This window comes from Mixophyes fleayi, chromosome 7 (assembly GCF_038048845.1).
Source record: "Mixophyes fleayi isolate aMixFle1 chromosome 7, aMixFle1.hap1, whole genome shotgun sequence".
NCBI lineage: Eukaryota > Metazoa > Chordata > Amphibia > Anura > Limnodynastidae > Mixophyes > Mixophyes fleayi.
In genome coordinates, this window is record NC_134408.1 from 153,645,937 (window position 1) to 153,670,535 (window position 24,599).

General features: G+C 43.4%; 1 protein-coding gene across 2 annotated transcripts in view; it reads right to left on the reverse strand.

Annotated features, from left to right (window-relative positions):
• PARP9 (poly(ADP-ribose) polymerase family member 9) overlaps positions 1 to 24,599 on the reverse strand; it is a 43,356-nt gene that overhangs the window by 1,902 nt on the left and 16,855 nt on the right. For both annotated transcript variants that reach the window (XM_075181245.1, XM_075181244.1), the window contains 7 exons: positions 20,345 to 21,260; positions 19,393 to 19,611; positions 11,127 to 11,342; positions 10,580 to 10,646; positions 7,555 to 8,100; positions 7,184 to 7,326; positions 3,788 to 3,959 (listed from right to left, as the gene is read on the reverse strand). In XM_075181245.1, coding sequence (XP_075037346.1) covers positions 3,788 to 3,959; positions 7,184 to 7,326; positions 7,555 to 8,100; positions 10,580 to 10,646; positions 11,127 to 11,342; positions 19,393 to 19,611; positions 20,345 to 21,256 — 2,275 coding nt within the window. In that variant the 5' untranslated portion in view covers positions 21,257 to 21,260. The remainder of the gene's footprint in view (positions 1 to 3,787; positions 3,960 to 7,183; positions 7,327 to 7,554; positions 8,101 to 10,579; positions 10,647 to 11,126; positions 11,343 to 19,392; positions 19,612 to 20,344; positions 21,261 to 24,599) is intronic.

Consider the following 24,599-nt stretch of genomic DNA (forward strand, 5'->3'; position numbering starts at 1 on the left):
ATTTTATATTGGATTCGGTAGAAAACAGGCAACCAGTGTAGAGACATATAGAGTGATTCAACAGAGGAATAACGGGTTGCAAGGAAAATCAATCTTGCCGCAGCGTGCAAAATAGATTGTAGGGGTTTGAGTCTGTTTTTGGGAAGACCAGTAAGGAGGGAATTGCAATAGTCAATGCGGGAGATGATGAGTGCATGAATTATGGTTTTTGCAGTGTCTTGTGTGAGATATGTGCGAATTCTGGAAAAGTTTTTAGATGTATGTAACATGATTTAGATATAGAGTCAATGTGGGGAACAAAGGATAGGTGTGAGTCAAGTATTACACCTAGGCAGCGAGCTTGTGCAGTGGGATTTATGATCATGTTATCAACAGAGATAGAAATGTCAGGTATGCTCTTGTTGGTGGGTGGGAATATTATTAACTCTGTTTTAGAAAGATTAAGTTTGAGTTGGCGAGAGGACATCCAGGATGAAATGGCAGAAAGACAATCAGTTACACGGGACAACACAGATGTCGAGAGATCAGGAGAGGATAGATAGATTTGGGTATCATCCGCATAGAGATGATACTGAAAGCCAAAGGAACTTATTAGATTTCCAGGAGAAGCGATATAGATAGAGAACAGCAGAGGACCTAGCACTGAGCCTTGTGGTACTCCAACTGATAAAGGAAGCGGAGCAGAGGTGGCCCCAGAGAAATTAACAGTGAAAGAGCGATTAGAAAGGTAGAATGAGAACCAGGATAGAACAGTGTCTTGAAGACCTAGGGATTGCAGCGTTTGTATGAGAAGAGAGTGGTCAACGGTGTCAAATGCAGCCGAGAGATCCAGGAGAATTAGGAGAGAGTAATGGTGTTTAGTTTTAGCAGTGATCAGATCATTGACAACCTTGGTCAGCGCAGTCTCTGTGGAGTGTTGAGAACGAAAGCCTGACTGAAGAGGATTCAACAGGTTGTTTGCGGAAAAGAAGCGTGTGAGGCGAGTGTAGGCAAGTCTCTCTAGAAGCTTGGAGGGGCACGGCAGCTGAGAGAAGGGACGGTAATTTGAGAGTTTGGGTCGGAATCTTGTTTTTTTAGAATAGGAGTAATCACTGCGTGCTTGTATAGTGACGGAAAGATGCCAGTAGAGAGCGAGAGATTACAGATTTTAGTTAGAGGTGAGATGAGCACAGGATACAGGGATCTACCAATTTGCAAGGGAATAGGATCAAGAGGACAGGAGGTAGAGTAGGAAGATAAGAGTAGAAATTTCCTCTTCATTTGTGGGGTCAAATGAAGAGAGGGTGTCAGAGGTTGGTGGGAAGGAATTGAGCCAATTGCTTGTCGAGGAAGAGGATACCATTTCTAGTCTGGTCTTATCAATCTTGTCCTTGAAATAGGAAGCAAGATCCTGGGCACTGATAGTGCACGGAGGTTTTGGGGTGGGAGGATTGAGAAGAGCTTTAAATGTCTTAAAAAGGCGTTTGGGGTTAGAAGCCTGAGCATAGATAAGAGATTGGAAGTAAGTCATTAGAGGTGCGAGTTTTACGCCAGTGACGTTCTGCTTTACGGGACAGTTTTTGAAGATTTCGTGTTGCTTTGGTGTGCCACGGTTGACATCGAAGTCGACGTGTAGTATGTAGTGTCGCTGGAGCCACTTGATCAATGGCTGTTGCTAAGGTTTGGTGAAAATGAGGTACTGCCATCTCAGGGGAGGAGAATGTAGAGATAGGGGAGAGAAGGTGTTGGAGAGAGGTGGAAAATTGTTGAATATTAATAGAATTAAGATTTCTGCGGGTATGAGGAGGCTTGGGAAAGTTAGACTGTAGAGAGGTTAGAGCAGTGTGTGAGCGTGTAGCTGATAAGGTGATGATCCGAGAGGGGGAAGGGTGTGTTAAGAAACTTAGAAAGTGAGCATAGTCTAGAGAAAACAAGATCAAGGCAGTGACCATCCTTATGAGTAGATGATTCAACCCACTGGGAGAGGTCAAGTGAGGAGGTTAGAGAGAGTAGTTTGGAAGCAGCTTTGGAAGGTGGGTTATCAATGGGGATGTTGAAATCACCCAGGATGATGGTGGGGATGTCTGAAGATAAGAAGTGAGGGAGCCATGCAGAGAAATCCTCAATAAATTGTTGGTGTGCTCCAGGGGGCGTTAGGAACTTATGGGATCAATCTATATAGGAAGTACCTACTGCTGGATTTTTATATAAGAGAATACAAAGGTGAAAAAAACAGAAGTAATAACAAGCACTCATAATGATAATTTATGAACTGACTATTAGGAGCTAATCTAAACCACTTATAACCAGTAAGGGATTAGTGGGATAATTTGACTCTATACCATCCTATGCTGAATCCTATCTATGAGTATATATTAATTGAGTGAAATAACAGAGGCAATACGAAGTATTTATATTTAAATTAGGAGTGTTGCAATACCTAATAAGGTGGATCTATTACAGAATTCATTTGAATAAGTCCTAAGACACACGAGTAGCCTCGCGGCTAGACAATTCTTTGTCTATCTTAACTGAATTTATGTTTATAATAATCAATGTTTCCATCATCACTTTTTATATTTCGCTATTAGACAACTGTTTTTAATTAGATACCAATAAAGATTGATTTTATTACATTCAACATATAAATATAATTAAAATATATATGTTCACATCCATTTATGAGTGCCCCAGCTGGTCATTTCTCTTTCTTTTCTTTAAAAAGGTTATTACAAATCTTTGACCGGGTGCACCCCTCCTTAATAAATTTATTTTCTCCATATTAATGGGGAAAGAGGTATTTATACAATAAGAGGAGGTTTAATGGTACATCTGGTGCAGTCCACTTCTCTTTTTAATGATGTTTCAGTTATTGCCAGAAGGTTGAGGTTTTTTGAGAGGAAGAGATCATGAATGGAGGTAAGTTTGTTACAAACAGAGCGTGCATTCCAAAGGGCACATTTAAAGGACTTTGGAAGAGAGGGGAGACAGGTGATGTGTTTGAGGTTTGCTATAGAGCGGTAGTGCTCAGATGTATGTGTGTGTGTGAGTAGTGGGGGGACCTGGATTAGGTGATATATCACCGGATAATAGAAGCAGAGAGAGAGAAAGATAGGTAAGGGGATTGTAAGATGTGTGATCTTTTATTTTCTGGCGACAGGTGGAGGCTGCACTTGTTAGAGATAATAAATAGGACAACAGTTCATGCGTGTTAACTAGAGGTGAGTGAAGTAATGAAGGTGCAATGTGGACAAATGTTTGTGTTGGTGGAGGGGTGAATGATGATACAGTCCTAAAAATAATGCCATGAAAAGAGACCAAGAAAAGCAATTTGTTAAACATTGTGATGAGAGTAAAAGCAAAAAAGTAAAAAACTTAATGTAGAAGTAGCCAACAGGAGATATCTAATTGTAAGCTTTTTAGTCAAGGGTATATATGATAAAGTAACACAGCAAATGGGTACATTGTTTCCTTCAATCATGTGACATACATTATACATCTATGGCCTGAAATCCATTTGTGTTTTCCTGATCCTTGATAACATCTGTCTCTGGGAGATCACCTCATATCCCAGGGTAGATTTCAGAATGGAGAGAAGCCTGTTTTCTCTACAAGATATTTGTGAGTCGTAGATTACCTCTGTGTGATTTATTTGCAGTGGTTTCTAAACTTTTGGGGGCTCGTCCGGGACATGACGTCAGACAGGAATTCAGTTTATTAGAGAAAAACAAGAATCCTGGTCAGCAAAAATGGATTCCGGGCCACGTCTATGAATATATTGAAACATGACCACACTGTTGACACTCACCGCTAGGACTTGTGTACAGTCTTTGGAACCCAACATCACAAATCTGCTTCCGGAACCCTCCGTGAACCAGCTGGTATAAGTGATGAGCAGTCTGCTTCTTTGATTTCTGTTCTATGGCCGCCTTCTTGGATTCATAGACTGCTGACAGAAGCTGGTTCTGCACTTTCTCCACCTGGAAGAAAACAGAAACAGTTTAGAAGGATAAGAAGTGACGTAGGGGGTCTGGATCACAGCTTTTACAGTGCTGGGGGTCCTAAAGTTATCGGAAGCCCCAGTTGCAGAACACTTTAACATAACTGTAAAATAGATGATGGAATAGATGATGGAATCCAAGAAAATAGGTTGTTTTTGTTGTCTAAAAGGTGTTAAAATGATCTTAACCCTGTTAGACTCACATAAGAAATGTTCACTTGTGAATATACCATTATTAAGAAGAAGCAAGTTGGAGATCCGCCTGATTTGTTATAATGAGATCCCCCTGATTGGTATAAGAAGATCCGCCTGATTGTTATAAGGAGATCTGCCTGATTGTTATAAGGAGATCCGCCTGATTGTTATAAAGAGATACACCTGATTGTTATAAAGAGATACACCTGATTGTTATAAGGAGATCCGCCTGATTGTTATAAGGAGATCCGCCTGATTGTTATAAAGAGATCCGCCTGATTGTTATAAGGAGATCCGCCTGATTGTTATAAGGAGATCCGCCTGATTGTTAGAAAGAGATCCGCCTGCTTGTTATAAGGAGATCCGCCTGCTTGTTATAAGGAGATCCCCCTGATTGTTATAAGGAGATCCCCCTGATTGTTATAAGGAGATCCGCCTGATTGTTATAAGGAGATCCCCTGATTGTTATAAGGAGATCCGCCTGATTGTTATAAGGAGATCCCCCTGATTGTTATAAGGAGATCCGCCTGCTTGTTATAAGGCGATCCGCCTGCTTGTTATAAGGAGATCCGCCTGATTGTTATAAGGAGATCCGCCTGCTTGTTATAAGGAGATCCGCCTGCTTGTTCTCTGCCGGTTGAACGGTGGTCAGTGCGGTGGGGAAATTATTAGGGAACACAAAGTTATGACTCTACACATAAATTTGAGCTAATAAAATCTATAGTATTGAACTATACATTTGAGTTTCTTATAAACAGGTTTGATCACATTTTACAAGCAGAACATATAAGATAACTAAAATAATGAATGAATTATAATGAATAACAGCACTATTGGTAATTCTTGTAATACAATCATCTAGGGGATATAATGATTCACATCCCCAGCTACATACATGGAACTTTTAATTATGAAACTGCTAAAAAAAATGAAAGGACGCACGAGCACTCTACCCGCTAAAGAACATTAATGCCGTTCTGAGCATCTAACACCAAACTGTCATAACTAATGGAGTTTACAATCGTCTATATAGGCCTGTGAGGGGATATGTCTAAATGATCCGCATGAAATGTCTTAGCTGATAGGAGGCCTAGTGCGCAGGGGAATCTAGCAGTAACATAGATGTTAAGTCGGGCTTACATTCTACAAAATGACAGCTAGAATCTGGTTGCTATAGGCAACAGCTCCACTTTTTCAAACCCACAGTTTAGTAAATATACCCCTAGGTCTCTTTCCCAAGCACGTTGGAAGGAAAGTTTTGTCAGTTCGCTTTCAGAGTAAAGAAATGTGTACCAGAAAGATATTGGAGCCCTATTTGCCCCTGTCGTCAGTCTAGTATAAAGGAGTGGAGGGGCTCTTGTAAGGTGAGGTGTTGTGAGCACAGAGAAGTCAACCAATGTCGGACCTGTAAGTGTTTGTAAAAGTCCTGGTTCGCTATCTGGAACTGATCTTGTAGTTGCGAAAAAGATAAAATAGTCTGGCCCCAAAATAAAGTTTTAATAGTGGTGACACCTTTAGCATATCATGTGTTAGGGTTGAGGTCTGGGATGAGTTTCGCTAGGGCAGGGATAGAGAGGTTATATGTGGGGAATGTCATGGATTCTGTGGTCTACAAAGTCTTGTCCCACACTTGCAAGGCAGCTTATGTGATCCTAGGGAGTTCAGATGGCGGTGGAACCACAATAGAGCTGCTAGTTTATGGCCTGAACCAGATTGTTCTCCAGGCCCACCCATGGTTTAATTGAGGAGATCTTGTTGTGTAAAAATGTTTGTGTAACAAACAATCTAATAAAGAATTGATCATTTAATCTGTTCCTATCTTATAGTATTAAATTGGCTTAGAGCTAATGTTTCGGAGCCCCCTTCTTCTAACCAAATACCAACAAATGACAAGACAGTACAAGGATGGTACGATAGAATATATAAAAACTTAATTGGTGGAATAATAAAGGTCAATCCAATTAGATAAATCTAAACATACATTTAATAATTAAAGACATATCAGAGGGTTTCAACCTATAATAAATACAATACATCAGAATACCAATAATTGAAACCAGCTGAACGCAGCTAAAATATCAAATATAATGGTCACAAATATGACACAATCACAGGTATGATTGAGCAATATCTCTTATGTAAAACATAATAGTCCCATATAGAGACAAGAAATAAACATAATAACAATCACAGATGTGACCACTTGAGTAAAGAATAATAACCGTCCCATGGATCTCTGAATTCTTACAAATGGACACGTTGGGCTGATCCATGAAGGAACGTATCTGCCGATATTGAGCGCATCCTACGCAAAAGCACTCTGCGCGTGGCCAGAACCCAAGTCCAGCTCTGAGCGTCTCCTAGTAACATGTCAAAAAACATAGATTGATAAGCGCTCTTAATAGGGATTGGGAAAAGGGTTAATGGATGCTGCCTCTGCCTCACACGGAGATAAGCCTGTTTTCTCCAATAATTTTTTGTCTCAAAGTAACATGTTTCTTTGCCATATCTCTAGCTCCAGCTACCGGTCCTAGTGCTGAGTACTAGTGATGACGGCTGTGTATACAGCTGTAACGTGTCTGCAATCAGGAGAAACTGTAACAATGTATTTTATGTACAGAGTAGACATTAAGATCAACCTAATAAATGTATTTCATGGGAAAAAAATGAAAAAAAACAACACTTTTTTAAATAATGTTTTATCATTAATGCCTATATTATTATTAACGTGACATTAATTCAATTATTTATTTATTTTTCTGTTTGTTCTTTTGCAAATGTATGATCCACATAAGTATAGGACGTATCCTGCAGCGTCTGTGTAGTAGAGCCCAGCAGACCTACACCCGGATTGAGCAGTGCATGTATCTTGAGATCTGTACCTTGATGGATTCCAGAGTGCACAAGGCCTGAATACATGCGTATAATACAAATCACTCATATGCTCAATCCCTACATATAATATAATGTTGCCATCACCAAAGGTTATAATAATAATAATGGAGTTACCTTGATTAATGCGAGATTTGCTTTCCTGAACTCATTTTTCCGGTCTCTAAATTCCTGGCTGGATTCTACCACCGTCTCGATCTGTGACAGCCAATGTCTGGACATAGGCGCCTTCTGCCCAGTTTTAGAATATTCACGTATACCTGTAGAAAGGAAATGTCATTCCTAGGATTGTACGTAGATTAATTATCATCCGAGAGCTGTTTATATGGTGATTCTGGTACAGTGATTATCTGGAGAACACATGAACATGAGATATCTGTGCAGTCAGTACCCTGGTAATCTGTGATACTACTGCAGAGATAGATCCTTCTGTACCGATGACCCTCACTGCCCCCCGTTCTGTATTGTACATTACAGCTCATACTTACACCGTCTCCTGAGCTGAAATATTCCGGTGGGACCTTCTGCTGTGAGATTCTTAATATCAAGGACATGACCGGGCTCGACCTTCAGTGTTAAGTAGCTCTGGGATACGTAGGCTCTCTCTATCAATCTGTTTGCTTGTGCCGAGTATCTGTGACTCCCAGTTTTATTTTCATAGAACCAAATCACTGCGGCCTCCACCAGCTCCTCCTCCAGCGACTCAGCGTGTTTCTTCTCAACCTCCAAGAGAAGCCGCTCCACCAGTACGGCCGCCTTAACCTTGTTCTGGCGGGGACCATCAATCTTCAGAGTGGCAGTCCCATTTTCCAGGTGTATGGAGACATCTGGGAAATCAGGAGATGCTAAAATGTCGTGTTCCTTGTTCCCAAACAGCACTATGTGGTTATTCTGTATGACCACCGGCCAGGAGCGGACAACACTGTCCAGAAAGGCCGCAGCTGCTTCTACATCTTCTCTGCTCGGTCCGTCAATGGTCAGAGATGTTTCTTCATCTCTGAAATGTTCCTTCACCTCTGAGCTCTCCCACTCTGCTAAACGGAAATAAAGACCAACACGTTGACAGTTAATCTGCTGCTACTGACGATGGGCTGTGTCCGAACCTATTATATATGATACCACAAACAGCCACAGTGGGGATGTAGAGCATACTACACAGACGGGCAAAATACAAGAAGGTATAGCATAATGGAAGTTATTTAAAAGATTATTTTCTAATATTTACAAATACACAGAATAATCTCCTACTTCTTGGCATTACTCACATCCTGCTCAGCAGAACCTTGTATTATAAAGCGCAGCTACAGACTGGAAGAAGGAGGAGAGAAAAGGAATCAGCTGTCACAATATTCAGCCCTCTCCTACCCGACCCAATCTCACATTAATGTCCCAGCTAATCAGTCTCCTAACAAGTAGCAAATTACCTGTAATACCTGGAATGTTAGTTACCGTGTCTCAGGTCACAAGTATAAGATGCAAACTTGGTTGCAAAATGGGTGTAATTTACTCAAAAAAAAAAAACCATGCAAAAATAGTGTAATTCCTCCAATATGCTAGTCCGTATCTGGTGATATCTACAGCTCCACATAGGCAGCATGTGCGCTGTTTTACACCAGGCATACGTCGCATATACTTAAACCTATTGTTATTAATCATTTGTTCTGCTTGTAAAGTAAGAATTCGCTATTAGGCATCAATAAAGCTTAGAAAAAAATCCTCTAATACAGCAGAAACAACTCTCAGTCTTGTGTACAGAAAATAAATTGCTAAAACGCACAAAAAAAACCCAATCTATGCACAAGCAACGTAGAAAGCACCGTTCAGCACCAGCGAAGCAACCAGCCAATCAAAAGCTGTTCACTAGTGCTGGCGACCTGTCCCTGACCACTCACTAATAATACGGCTTTCTGAGATGTACATGCATCTGGTCTGCATGTGGTGGCAATCCGTCCTTATTATACACAACAGCTTACTCCCAAGCGGTGGTGATTTATCTGGCCGGTTAATGTATGGGATGTTACGTCTCATGAATGGATATTGTTTCTAATTTCAAGTTCAGATCTGAACATTTTCATATATATTTTTATTACATGATAATTTTGATGTGTTGGAGGTTGTGTGTAACCAGAAGGTGTGTTTGCGGCTCGAAACTCGTCACAATGTCAATTTTGGTGGTGCTACCCGAGTGCTGATTAACCTTCTGATGTCCTGCATGCTGTGAGCAGGAATGTGACCTAACTGCTTGTTGTATGTGTCACTCTCCCATCGTCCTCCTGACCATCAGCACCAGGATTATGAGCAATGCGACAGTCAGAGCAAATGTCTAACAGGTGTCGTCTGTGTCCTGTCTGCTCGGCTGTGATGTGTCGTCTGCACATTTGTCTGATGGCCACGACCAGGTAGGATGGTGGTACAATGTAATTATCCTATAGATTGTGAGCTCACGGGCCGACTTTACTCTGGTGTACTGCTTGATGTTTCTATGCTTACTAAGCTTTGTACTGATCTGTGACATCATGTATGTAAAGCACAGAAATATGTTGGTGTTATATACAGAGAATTATAACAATATACTAGGTGCTCCTCTTACCATCCAGCACCAAGGAATAGACTGATACAATGGGGGTCATTTATGATCCAGGAAAATGCAGCAACGTAACGCATTTCATCATGCACAAAGCTGCCCATTTATCCCCGTAGCCTATACTTAGGGTCTCACCTGCTTTCTGTGCGACTGTCTGTTGGATTGTGGGTTTAGATGGAAATGCATTGAGTAGAAACACAACTTTTGAATTCCGCCTATTAGCGTATAATTTTTCTTCTAAAATACAGCTTACGTGTGCCCTAGTCATCTCTTAAGCAGGAGGATCATTGGGACAATCTCCATTTCATGTGTCACTATTGCTAATATTTTTATTACTTTGGCATTTGATGGTATAAACATGTTTGTTCAAATGGTGATTCACTGACCGTACCAAAGTCTGATCTCCGCTGCCTACTACGCATTTTGCTCACTCTCCATCCCCATGTTTAAAGATCTTGGTCCTGATGCAGAAGGAGTACCACGGCAGCTGGCGCAGTGAACCATGCATGAAATCGCTCTGCCCAGAAGAGCAGCAACACACACATGTGACCATGCAGATTTGTGCGATTCTGCCACTTACGCCTGGAGAGGTGGGACGGGATGTTCTAACATAGGCTGAGTACAGTACGGGTCTGTTTGCGCAATAAGATGCATGTGCACCTAAGAGGCCGTATTATTTGTGGTGGTCAGAGATGGTGGAAATAGCGGATGATGATGATAACAGTATCGGGCACCAGAGAGGTTTTAGCAGTTTAATGGATGCGCCATTTTACCCATTCCTCACCTCAGAAGAAATGTTTGCACCGCCGCAGACTCTGACACATTGATTGTTAATCCAAATGCTTCCTAAATCACCCTCAAGATGATTGATAGAAAATGACAATTATTGATAATGGAAGAACCCATAAAACAGCCACTTAGACGCTCACCTCTCCTCTCCGCTCTGCTCTCCGTATTCTTATCACTGTTGACCCGAGAAAATGCATCTTGAAAAGCCTTAAACCAGAATGAAAATGACAGATTTGATGTTTTTAAAGAAAAAAATCATTACCCTCAATGGATCTATTGTTCCATCTACGCTGAGCATTCTGGGAGAGTAAGTGCTACAAATGTAAATATCTATGTACACTACGCTGCGCTGAGAGTAGGGAGCTGCTCCCAGTAAAATACGTATATTACATCATCATAATCTCCGAGTCATCAACTCTTTGATTTAATATAGAGGTTCTGCATCCTAATACAGGGTCACATTGTAATATAGAATTGTTGCCCTAGTATGTAGTACATGTGCATATTAGCAGCTGCACAATTCTGTCTTCTATTACTACATGCTACAAATGACTACAGCTGGCTATAAAATGTCCTTTTCTGACAATTTGGGGCAGATTGTACCAGTGATGATTCTACACATAACGTTCTCTGTCATTAATACCATTATAAGTAAATGCAAAATCTACAACAAAAGCTGCAACAAACCTTAAAAGTATCTTTGTCACTGGGGTAAATGACAAAAAACACGTCCATGTTGTGCTGGGAATTTCTGGTGCAGGTGACAACGGCCTCTGTCATGATTCTCGCCACAGTCTGCTTGGAGAGACCGACATTACCAGTTCCCAGGGCCGGAAATGAGATTGAGTTAGAACCGTATTTACATGCTGTTCTCAGACACTCATGGGTCACTTGGCTCAGAACCTGCAAAATATGGGACAGAACACAGGAATATCGACATTATATTGTGTAGTGACATAAGAAGATTTTTACTCACTGTAAAATCGATTTCTCTTACTCCATTGGGAGACACTGCGAGACCTTGGGGTATAGTAGTGGGTCTGGGAGTCAACTTCTTTGGTCTTTATTCTCCTCACCCTACTACTATTATTATTATCATTTATTTATAAGGCGCCACAAGGTTTCCGCAGCGCCGTACACAATACAAACAATGGACAATACAGTACAGGGAATAACAGTACAGAGCAATAAACGAGCAGTACCAAGACTTCAGAGGCTCCAGGCAAAGCAATTATATTGAAGTTGGAGCAGAAGAGAAGGTAGAGAGACAGGAGGGAGCAGGGCCCTGCTCATAAGAGCTTACATCCTAAAGGGAGGGGAAACAGACGGCCGGCACAAAGGGAGTCAGAAAGGGATTCTTCTGAGGAGGAGCGAGGGGATGAGAGTGCGCATGGAGAGAGGGTTAGGTGGAAGGCTGGTAAGCTTTGAGGAAGAGATGAGTTTTGAGTGCCCGTTTGAAGGAGCACAAGTTAGGGGACAAACGGATGGAGCGCGGGAGGTCATTCCAGTGCAGGGGGCAGCCCGGGAGAAGTCTTGAATTCTGGAGTGGAATGAGGTGATCAGAGTGGACGAGAGGTGACGGTCATTGGCCGAACGCAGGGGCCGGGTGGGAGTGTGGATGAAGAGGAGATTGGAGATATAAGGGGCATTAGAGTGGGAGAGAGCCTTGTAGGTGAGGGTAAGAAGTTTAAAAAGAATTCTCTAGGGGAAGGGGAGCCAGTGTAGGGCAAGGCAGAGAGGGGAGGCAGAAGAGGAGCGGCAAGAAAGGAAGATAAGCCTCGCAGCCGCATTGAGTATAGAACGAAGGGGGGCGAGGCGAGAGCGAGGGAGGCCGGTGAGAAGAAGGTTACAGTAGTCAAGCCGGGAAATGATACTGTGCCCCTCCTCTCCTGTGGATAACTCAGTTTTGACTAACGAAGGATATGAGGAAGGGGAGCCCCATAGGGTAGAGAATATAAACATAAAATTCACACAACAAAACTATTTACAGAGCAAGGAAGGGTGCACAGTGTCCCCCAATGGAGTAAGAGAAATCGATTTTACGGTGAGTAAAAATCTTCTTTCCTCTTTCCTACCATTAGGGGACACTGCGAGACATTGGGACATACCGAAGCTGCCTCTAAGGGAGGGAATTCTCTGGAACGGCAACATGCAATACCTTGCGCCAAATTTGATGACACTGTTGGAGATATTGGTGGACACTTGCAGGTGTTTGAAATGTCTTGTAGCTTCCATGACTTGCCCAAACAGGAGTGGGTAAAGTATCTGGTTCCCATGCTACAAGGACGTGCAGTGGAAGCTTATCGCGGAGTGGCCCCAGAGGACTGTGCGGACTACGATGTGGTAAAATGGGCCCTCCTTAAGCGCTATGTTATTACCCCGGAGACCTACCGGCAGAAGTTTTGGGACTTGGCTAAAAGCACCCACATCAGCCAAGAGGAATTTGCCAACCAGTTGCGGCAGTTGGCAATAAGATGGATTAATGGATCTGACGCCAAGTCCTAGGAAGAATTATGACTTAATTTGCAGAGAGCAATTGCACCACCGGTGCGGGCCGGAGGTGAAGGAGTGGGTATTGGACCGTAGCCCAGCAACCCTGGAAAAAGCGGCCCAGCTAGCGGATTAGTATGTGGCAGTGAGGCCACACTGGCAGAAACGCCAGGTTAACAGCCAACCCCAAAGGACTGTACAATCAGGGGGACACCCCTCTTCTACTCACCCCCAAAAGCAAGTACCTAACCCTTCGGGTATACCTTGCCAGCCACTGCCCGCCCTGTCTCTGGGAGTTATCAGAGACCATCGGAGCCCAGGCTGGAGAGAAAGTGCTACCACTGCAGTAAAATCTGTCATTTAAGGATGTACTGTCCCACAGCCCCAGCACCCCAGACTCGTGCCCCTAATCCGAGTCCTGGGGCCCGGCTGACTTGCTTAACTGGCGAAGGTGAGTCATTAGAAACTGTTTCCACCCCTGCCAGCCCAGTGGAGTGTGGCATGTCTTACGGTGACTCAGCGGAGAGAGTCACCTGTGTGTCCAAAAGACCCCCCAAAACATGTGGAGGAATCTGCAGCCGGTCCAAGTGGTACCCCTGCAGGGTGACGGACTGAGAGACTCAGGGGCCTCAATTACTGTTGTGAGTCTCCATCTTATTGATCCTGCTGCAGTATTATGGAATCGCACTGCCAGTTACTGTGGAGGATGGACTGGAGAAGGAAGTGCCTGTCGCAAGAGTGTATCTGGACTGGGGATGGCTTCCCAACTGATGTGATTTTGGGCAATGATGTTGGGGGTGGAATTGTGACCGCATTTCTCAACTCTATTACCCGGAGTCAAGCTGCTAAGCTACAGTCTTCAGGATCTACACCTGCACAGCCCAGCCCAGAGGAAAAGACCACAGCTGCTAGAAAACAGCCATCACCTGCAACCACAGCTTCCGCCAGCCCAGAGGAAAAGACCACATCTGCTATTTCTTCAGGAAACAACCAGCCCTTTGCCTCTGGAAAGACTACGTCCGCTAGCAACGCAGGGGATGTTGTCTCTTGCCAACCTGATCTTGTGGGGGTGCCCGGTGATGCTCCTGTCCCTAGCAGTATGCCAGCTCCAGCGGTGCGTACAGCTGACCACAGTGACCCATCCTTGGACTAACCCCACTTTGCCTGACCCTAGTCACACCAACATAGACCCCCTGCAGCGTATCCTGACTTAGACAATAGTGAGGGCTGCAGGGAAGAGTTCAGGGCAGCGCAGCTCTCTGATCCCTTACTGGAAGTCATGAGGCGCCAGCCTTCCAGCGATGGAGGTGGGGACTGTGACCTGGCGTAAAGGGTTGTTGTACCGTGTAGCTAGGAAGGTAGAAGGAACAAGTTCAACTGGTGGTACCACGGGGCTTTAACTAATGTCAGTTGCCCCTGAAATCCCTATGGCAGGACACCAGGGCAGAAAAACCGAACACTGAAGCGTCTGACACAGAACTTTTTCTGGCCTGGAACGTTGGACGACGTCCGGGCCTACAGTGGGTCCTGTGATGTGTGTCAGTGTCTCGGGCGCCCCAGTGTTTGTGCTCCACTCAGGTCCTTGCCGATAATTGGGAAACCTTTTCAGCGAGTGACTGTGGACATAGTAGGTCCCCTGCCTGTGCCCATGTCTGACACCTACCCCTTGCCCTGTAATGCTTCTGTAGATGAGTTGAACAGAGTGCAGGGTTACCTAGAGGACATTTCCAATTTCAGTAAGATTTGGGAAGATAATCTAAAGCAAATAGGGCTGGTGTTAGGGAAGATGGGGTGGCCATGTCTCACTGTTAGGGCAGAGAAGTGCCAGATGGGGATGTCAGAGGTACAATACCTGGGTGATCGTGTGGGGGAAGGTAGGGTTAGGTCAGAACCAGCTAAGGTAGAGACAATCCGAGCCTGGCTCCAGCCCACAACCCAGTTACATGTACTGGCATTCTTACCAACTGCAGACGTTTTGTCGCAGACTTTACCACTGTAGCGAAGCCCCTGACATATCCCACTAAGAATAAACTCCCCAAAGTCATTGACTGGACACCCGCTTGTGAGCTGGCATTTCAGTCGTTAAAGGAAGCCCTGGTTCCTGCTCCAGTACTGTTGGTGCCCGATTATGACAAGGACTTTATTATGCAAACTGATGTGTCACAGTATGGACTGGGAGCAGTACTTAGCCAGGTGGGCAAGAAAACTGCTAAACCGGGAGGTGGGGTATGCCACAATTGAGAGGGAATGTTTGCCCATTGTGTGGGCAGTGAAAAAACGACAACCTTATTTGTATGGATGACATTTTACTGTGGTGACTGATCATAATCCATTAAAGTGGCTACAACACACCTCAGGGGAAAATGGCCGTTTGTTGCGCTGGAGCCTTGCACTTCAAATTTATGACTTTGACATAATTCACAAGCAAGGAAAGGCTCACAGCAATGCGGATGGACAGTCCTGGCAGGAAGACCCAGAAATCCGAGTCACCTCCGGTAACCCTAAGAGACCAGGAGCCAAAACGTTTGGACATGGCACACTGGTTGCAGCATGGACAAGGGGAGGGGAGTGTGACTGGATCACATATAAATAACTTATGGTATGAATTTATTTAAAGGAAATAGCGCAGGGCGCTTATTTATATAAATTACCAATGCACTTATTTTTAATATTGTGCATATTTTGAGATACAAAATCGTTATTTCTGAGAGCAGGGTTGAAAATGTTTTTTTTTTTCTGTTTAGTCTTTCTAGAGGAAAAGCATTATGTCTGATGTATATATCTGATACAATGAGCCTTTGGTGTATTGTGATGTGGGGAATTGGCTTGTTTGGGTTGTTCTGTGGGAATGTGTATTCGGTGACTGTCTGAAGAAGGTATTCATGTCAGTTAGACCTTTTGACTTGCTAGTACGTATCCTGCCTCTGAAATAAGATGCAGGATATCACAGCAAGGTTTTTAAGAATTTCATAGCTAAGTGTAAATATTATTGGCTTTTCAATGCATGTAAATCCATGTTTGTGTAAACAGGTTATATCCTGATGCTACAAATAGCATGTGTCTGAACTGTATAAAAGGCACTAGCTTGTATTCAAAACTTGTTCTTCTGATCTCACCATCTGACCTGATCACTGGTACCCTTAACCAGTGAGAGCAAATAAACATCTTGCTTCAAAGACCTGCTTGAAAACATCTTCAATATTGCTGTATTCCTGTGACCTACAGATTAGACCCAATATCTAATCCGGCTGTCCTGAGGTTTGGACCCAGCTTTTCCAGTACCACCGCTCTGCCTGCTACCCTGCAGCTCTGTTCAGTGTGATAGGCCAGGGGAGGGGGATACATCCACAGCAACCCTGATCCATAGTAAGAGGTCAGGAGTACCAGCCCAGGTACACCAGCAACGAGACACGCTAGCAGCGTCAGTTACCCAGAATAAACCCAGTACTGGATGCCGGCAAGGAGCCCAGTGGTGGCAGCACATGTAAGCCCCTCCTACTGCGACAAGAGGGCGCATTTGGGGTAACGAAAGGGAACGGTGGCAAAGTAAGCCCAACCGGTTCCCCGCAACAACAGACAGGGTGGCATAGGCGGTCCATCCTGTGACAGAGCCCCTTATCTAGGCCGGCCTGCAGGAAGGCCAGCAGTCTAGGAAGGCTAAACCTGGATGTGTATCGGTGGGAACAGGTGCACTAGCCAGAAGTACCATGGCACTGTCATGGCATCCGTGATAAGTGCTTGAGGGTCTCGAGACTTTGAGCAATACAGGGGGACTTGATGGTTTAGTCTGAATGCCATGAGATCGATCTCCGGCCTGCCCCAGCGTTGTACTAGGAGGGCAGAGACCATTTGCCTGGGTGAACCCTCTGCTTGCTGAGGAAGTCTGCCTCCTAATTTTCCATGCCGGGAATGTAAACGCCCGATATATTGGGTACATGGCGCTCCGCCCATACCATGATCCTGGCTGTCTCCCGCATGGCCCCTACACTGCAAGTTCCCCCTTGGTGATTCAGATACGCCACGGTTGTCGCATTGTCTGACTGAATCTGAAGAGCCTTCCCTGGCAGAAACCTCTGTGCTTGCGTCAACATCCTGTACACCGCTCTGAGTTCTAGGACATTGATCGAGAGTGTGGCCTCTTGGGGGGGACCAGAGGCCCTGAAATCTCAGGGACCCTGTTACACCTCCCCAACCTACCAGACTTGCATCTGTCATAACTAAGATCCATGGGTCGGTTTGAAGGGACTGACCCTTCTCCAGATTGTGTTTGGATAACCACCTCGCCAGAGAGAGATGAGTGGGTTTTGACAGGCGGACGATCTGCCTGTCTAAATTCTCCTGAGAACCCGACCATTTTCGGAGAATCTCCTGTTGAAGAGGGCGAGATTTGCACAAAGAGCACTGCTTCGAACACTGATACCATCGTTCCCAGGAGTTTCATGCAGCTGAGGAGAGATAGTAGGGTAGGGTCCTGGTCTTGCGCAAGAGTGTGAGGACCTTGTTTTCCAGTAAGTATACCCTCTGGGCCAGAAGAGAGGAACCTGACAATGTAATTGGACTGTGGAGGAGAAGAGAGGAGCCTGACAATGTAATAGGACTGTGGAGGAGAAGAGAGGAACCTGACAATGTAATTGGACTGTGGAAGAGAAGAGAGGAACCTGACAATAAAGTTGGACTGTGGAGGAGAAGAGAGGAACCTGGAAATACAGTTGGATTGTGGAGGGGATGAGAGGAACCTGACAATGTAATTGGATTGTGGAGGAGATGAGAGGAACCTGACAATGTAATAGGACTGTGGAGGAGAAGAGAGGAACCTGACAATGAAGTTGGACTGTGGTGGAGAAGAGAGGAACCTGACAATGAAGTTGGACTGTGGTGGAGAAGAGAGGAACCTGACAATGTAATTGGACTGTGGAGGAGAAGAGAGGAACCTGACAATGTAATAGGACTGTGGAGGAGAAGAGAGGAACCTGACAATGTAATTGGACTGTGGAAGAGAAGAGAGGAACCTGACAATAAAGTTGGACTGTGGAGGAGAAGAGAGGAACCTGACAATGAAGTTGGACTGTGGTGGAGGAGAGAGGAACCTGACAATGTAATTGGACTGTGGAGGAGAAGAGAGGAACCTGACAATGTAATAGGACTGTGGAGGAGAAGAGAGGAACCTGACAATGTAATTGGACTGTGGAGGAGAAGAGAGGAACCTGACAATGTAATAGGACTGTGGAGGAGAAGAGAGGAACCTGACAATGTAATTGGACTGTGGAGGAGAAGAGAGGAACCTGACAATGTAATAGGACTGTGGAGAAGATGAGAGGAACCTGACAATGTAATTGGACTGTGGAGGAGAAGAGAGGAACCTGACAATAAAGTTGGACTGTGGTGGAGAAGAGAGGAACCTGACAATGTAATAGGACTGTGGAGAAGATGAGAGGAACCTGACAATGTAATTGGACTGTGGAGGAGAAGAGAGGAACCTGACAATGTAATAGGACTGTGGAGGAGAAGAGAGGAACCTGACAATAAAGTTGGACTGTGGAGGAGAAGAGAGGAACCTGACAATGTAATAGGACTGTGGAGAAGATGAGAGGAACCTGACAATGTAATTGGATTGTGGAGGAGAAGAGAGGAACCTGACAATGAAGTTGGACTGTGGAGGAGAAGAGAGGAACCTGACAATGTAATAGGACTGTGGAGAAGATGAGAGGAACCTGACAATGTAATTGGATTGTGGAGGAGAAGAGAGGAACCTGACAATGTAATTGGATTGTGAAGGAGATGAGAGGAACCTGACAATGTAGTTGTCATAATGACAATCATCATCATCATCATCATTTATTTATATAGCAGCACCAATTCTGCAGCGCTGTACAGAGAAAATTTGTCACTCACATCTGTCCCTGTCCCTGTCCCGTTGAAGCTTACAGTCTTAATTCTGTAACACACGCACAAAGACTAGGGTTAATGAAGTTACAAATTCATTGTCAGGTTTCCCTCTTCTCCACGGTCCAACTTCATTGTATGGGCAGCACGGTGGCTCAGTGGTTAGCACTTCCGCCTCACAGCACTGGGGTCACAATTCTCGATTCCCGACCATGACCTTATCTGTGTGGCGTTAGCGTTCTCCCTGTTGGACCGTGGAGGAGAAGAGAACAGATTCTTTAGACATTAATTGCGTTAATGGATGGAACAGATCGGAATTGTTATCTTGTCAGAAGAGCATCTAACATACCTGTATTCTGCATAATACAGTCTATACACAATAATAATCACATCCTTATGGTTGAGATGAAGACCACAGAAGTACTTGAACATGCTGTGTGAATAAAGCGATAAACTGCATTATAACCATTAGAACAAAAGTGATAATGAGCATTTCTTAATACAATATTTGTCCTGTACCTGGGCAGAGAACGTATAAATAAAGGATAAGAATGATAATATGTACTATATAAATACTCACCTGCTCAGTGCTCCTTGAATGAGAAAGTGGTAGTATCACATGATATACAAAATCACAGGACAGGTTGTACCCCTTGGTAGGGATCATGGGGGAGCTGTAGCTTCTTTTCTTATTAATTTCTGTCTGCAAGGAGTAACCGGCTTTATTGAGAATTGCTTTTGTTATTACTCCATAAGACAGATCCAGATTTGAGGAGACTGAATTCACAATAACTGTTGTCTGCAAAGAAAAGTAATACGAATAGGGTTATTATAAGCACAAAATCTACTCACATATAGTCACAACAGAAGGTACTTTACAATAACTTACCTTAGCATCACTTGTCTGAGGGGGTGAAGGGTGCTCATTAACATTAAATATATGAGAAATGCTGAAAATCTGTGCAATGCACCGACCCAGCATGGACCTGGGATGGTGCTATAGTGTTTAATGTGTTCTGGTTCATACAGCTGGTAAATGTCAGAAAACCCATTAGTGATAAACATCAGCTTCTGGGGAAGAGAACATTCTATATATGTAGAGGGTCTAGGTAGGACCCCGATGTTTCTATACATGTTCTATTCTGAGATATACACATAGATGATGTCCTGCATATTATGTTACATGGTTTTGATGCTTCGACTGGCTTTAAACTTGTCTCTAATTTAACCCCATTGTCATTGTCCTGTTACCTCTAACTCAGAGACCTAGCAAAGAGTATCAACCTCTCTCAGATCTCTTGTACAGAATTAGCACAACCTCCTTGTCATACACTACACTAGTCTCACGTTATAACATGTACAGTGCAGGTTGTATAATCTGCAGTACAGGAGCACTCTGTACTTACTAACAAAACCTCCCCCAGTAGACAGACTCATCTGATACCGCCAGCTGTAGAAGACACAACTAGAGGAAACACAGCCACAGAATTAATCTGTCAGCCCATTAAGACAGAGGAACAAACAGAACCTACTTTCTGGTCCTCGATCAATCCGTGTATAAGGTGAATGTTTAAGCCGTTGATTTTCATGGATGGTGACATATTTGGAAAGGACGCTTTACGTGAAGGTGGCTCTGGTTGGTAGGACGCCTGATGTGGGTAAGATGACCCTGGATAAGGGGAAGGTGATGTTCCACCACTGATTGTGTCGCTTACTCCAAGTATTTGTTCACAGGCTGACTTCATGGCTTGAACAGTTTTGTCATCGTGGTTTACAAATCGGATCTCTTTCAGGTGATCACAGGATGCATTGTAAATGAATGAGCGGACGATATTCACGATAATATCTGCACAAAAGTCAAGAGGAAAACCGAAGATCCCTGAGCTCACCGCTGGGATGGCCACAGATCTGATGTCTTTATGCTTCATCACATAGTCAAGGACTTCCCTCACGACTTGCTGCAGCTCAGACTGACATGTCGCAGGCGTGTCACTGAGCCACATAGGTCCCACTGCATGGACAATCTTTTTACAGGGCAGGTTTCCTGCACTCGTCACAGCGATATCTCCAGCTTTTAACTTTCCATATCTAGAAATATAATCCTTACTTTCCTGAGCAATCTTTGGTCCTCCAACTGTCACCAAAGCCAAGGCCAAGCCCCCGATATGGTCCAGTCGGTCATTTGCTGCGTTCACCACAACATCGGTATCTTGCCTGGTGAGGTCATCCTTCCACACGCTGACCAAAACTTTCTTCTGAAAAGGTCTCTTTTCATAAACGACTACAGGCTTCACTGATTCAGCTGCAGACGACCCAGGTTTGGGTCCCTTCAGCTCAATAGCACAGTGGAACTTCCTAATGAGAAGGTCATTAACCTCACTCTGACAACTAAGAAGTTGTCTATAACTGTCTTCTGAAATAGGAATCTTCTTCTGAGCCTCCATCTTCCTGATAACAAAACAGTGAAGAACATTAAAGCTTAGAGGTGACCCCTCAAACTACATCAGTGTCTCTAATCAGGTCATAATAATGCATATATGCATTCATATATTCATATATACATATATTGCAAACAGTCTGATCCGAATTAAGAAAATGCAGTTTTATTTCTAATGGTAATTACTACTACAACCTTATTGCAAGTTGTCCTTTCACTGTTTGTTTGTTTAAACATTTTACTGCTAAGGTTTGTTGGGGGGGGGGGGGGGTTTATTGAGGGCTTGATGGAAGTACTCTGATCACATGTGTCTGTTAAGCAGATATATTCATAGTAGAATGGCTGCAAAGCCAGTGATGGCTGCTTAGTTAGTGTGTATAGCTCTAAGTGTATAGATACAAGTGTGAAACAAAAAATTTAAACAGCACTGACCAAAGTTGTCAATGATTTGATCACAGCAAAAAATAATAACCAATACTCTCTTTTAATTCTCCTGGATCTCTCTGCTGCATTTGACACTGTTGACCAATCTCTCCTCATACAAACGCTACAATCCCTATGTCTTGAAGGCACTGTCCTATCCTGGTTCTCATCCTACCTATCTAATCGCTCTTTCAGTGTTAATTTCTCTGGATCCACCTCTGCTCCGCTTCCTTTATCAGTTGGAGACCACAAGGCTCAGTCCTAGGTCCTCTGCTATTCTCTATCTACACCACTTCTCTTGGAAAACTAATAAGCTCCTTTGGATTTCAGTATCATCTCTATGCGGATGATACACAAATTTATCTATCCTCTCCTGATCTCTCACCATCTGTGTTGTCTCGCGTTACTGACTGTCTTTCTGCCATTTCATCTTGGATGTCTTATCGCCAACTCAAACTCAATCTTTCAAAAACTGAATTAATAATATTCCCACCCAAGAACAGAAGCTTCCTGCCTGACATTTCTATTTCTGTTGATAACATGACCATAAATCCCACCCCGCAAGCTCGTTGCCTAGGTGTAATCCTTGATTCACAACTGTCGTTTATTCCCCACATCAACTCTATATCTAAATCATGTTACATACACCTAAAGAACATTTCCAGAATACGCACATATCTGACAAGACACCGCAAAAACATTTCTCCTTTATTAAGTAGGGAACTTGGTCTGGCCCCGTAAGATGGCGCCCGCCATTGCTCCGAGTACCGCCACTCTATGCCTGTCAGGCATTGCCGGTACTCGGGAGGCTTGAAGTGTGACAGCAAATTCATTATCCGCCTGTCAGCACTAAACACTGGCAGCGCTTTCAGTGAGAGCCATCCGGCTCTCACAAGACAGCATAGTGTGGCTACATACCAGGAGTGTGTTCTCTATAGGTAGAACACACTCCACGCATAAGAAAACAATAAAAAATTCCTTTAAAAAATGAATAAAATTAAATAAAGTTAAATAAAATTAAAACAAAAAAGTAAAACCCTAGCATTGAGGATTAAGCCCAACTCCCTTGGGCACTTAATCTAAACTGAGGAGTTACAGGGGGTTGCAGAGGGGAGGGGTCAGTCAGCATTGATACATTAAACAAGTTAACTACTTAAGTGCCAACTCCACACTCCCCTCATACAACGCCCATGGTAGCAGTGTCCCCCAGATAGGATGCAAGAGAAACAGAAGCTTCCTGCCTGACATCTCTGTTTCTGTTGATAACATGACCATAAATCCCACCCCGCAAGCTCGCTGCCTAGGTGTAATCCTTGACTCACAACTATCATTTATTCCCCACATCGACTCTATATCTAAATCATGTTACATACATCTAAAGAACATTGCCATAATACGCACATATCTCACACAAGAAACTGCAAAAACCTTAATTCATGCACTCATCATCTCCCGCATCGACTATTGCAATTCCCTCCTTACTGGTCTTCCCAAAGTCAGACTTGAACCCCTACAATCTATTTTGCACGCAGCGGCTAGACTGATTTTCCTTGCAAACCGTTATTCCTCTGCTGAGCCACTCTGTCAGTCTCTACATTGGCTGTCTGTATTTCAACGAATCCAATATAAAATTCTTCTACTAACATACAAGGCCATCAACAAAATTGCACCGACATACATCTCTTCACTTGTCTCGAAATATCTCCCCACTCGACACCTCCGTTCTGCACAAGATCTATGTCTCTCCTCCACTCTCATCACATCCTCCCATTCTAAGGTTACAGGATTTTTTCCGGGCTGCACCCACGTTGTGGAATTCCCTCCCACACACAATAAGACTTTCCTCTAGTCTTCAAACCTTCAAGCGTTCACTGAAAACCCACCTCTTCAGACAAGTTATGATATTCCTCAACCACCATCTTAATTTCCCTAGATTACCCTATTACCATCCTCTACACTGCTAACGCAAGACAACAACCTTCTGACCAACATTGCAACACACACAGCCCACTCAGTACTTTTACCTTTGCAGTCTGGCTGGTCCATTGTGCAATATGATGTAGCACATGCCCTTGTGTTTCTAACTCCCATTGTCCTATAGATTGTAAGGTGTGAGCAGGGTTCTCTTACCTCTCTCTCTGTATGTATTGCCCAGTATTGCCTTATCAATGTTTGTTCCCAATTGTAAAGCGCTACGGAATTTGCTGGCGCTATATAAATAAATGTTGATGATGATGATGATGATTCATCGTATTAAAAATAGAAAAACAGTTTGGTCACTGAAAACAAAATATACCACTCAGATATGGAGCTTGTGACTGGCAATGTACTATAATGTCTGATGAATTAGTCATGACTATAATAATACAAGATGGAATTACTCACTAATACTTGGAGCTGAAGACGGTAGTGATCATCATCATTTATTTATATAGTGCCAGCTGATTCCGTAGCGTTTTACAATTGGAAACAAATAGTAACAAAACAATACTGGGTAATACATACAATTTTTAAGATGTTTTTCAAAAAATTTAAAATATGGCTTTTTGTGAAAATCTAAATTTTGATTTTGAAAATGTTATATTTTTATTGAAACATGATGCTGTGTTATGTATCATATGAAAGCCCATAAAAAGAAGTTTAAAATGAGACCTTGCCCAACTCTCCAGCACAATCAGGTGAGCTACAAATGCAATTTAATAAAACATTAAAAGCAAGTTTTTCGCTGAGAAAAGGCGCAACTTTAAAGGTGTATAACTTCAAAACCAGTGTACATATCAGCCTAAGATTTCGGGGGGGCTTTACACCGATGGCAGCATTTATTATACCAAATTTAATTGAAATTAGAGAATGTAAGGTACATTTTTTTCTAAAATTGTGTTGATTTGATGAGGAATGACCCCTGACACCTATTGCGGGATCATTCT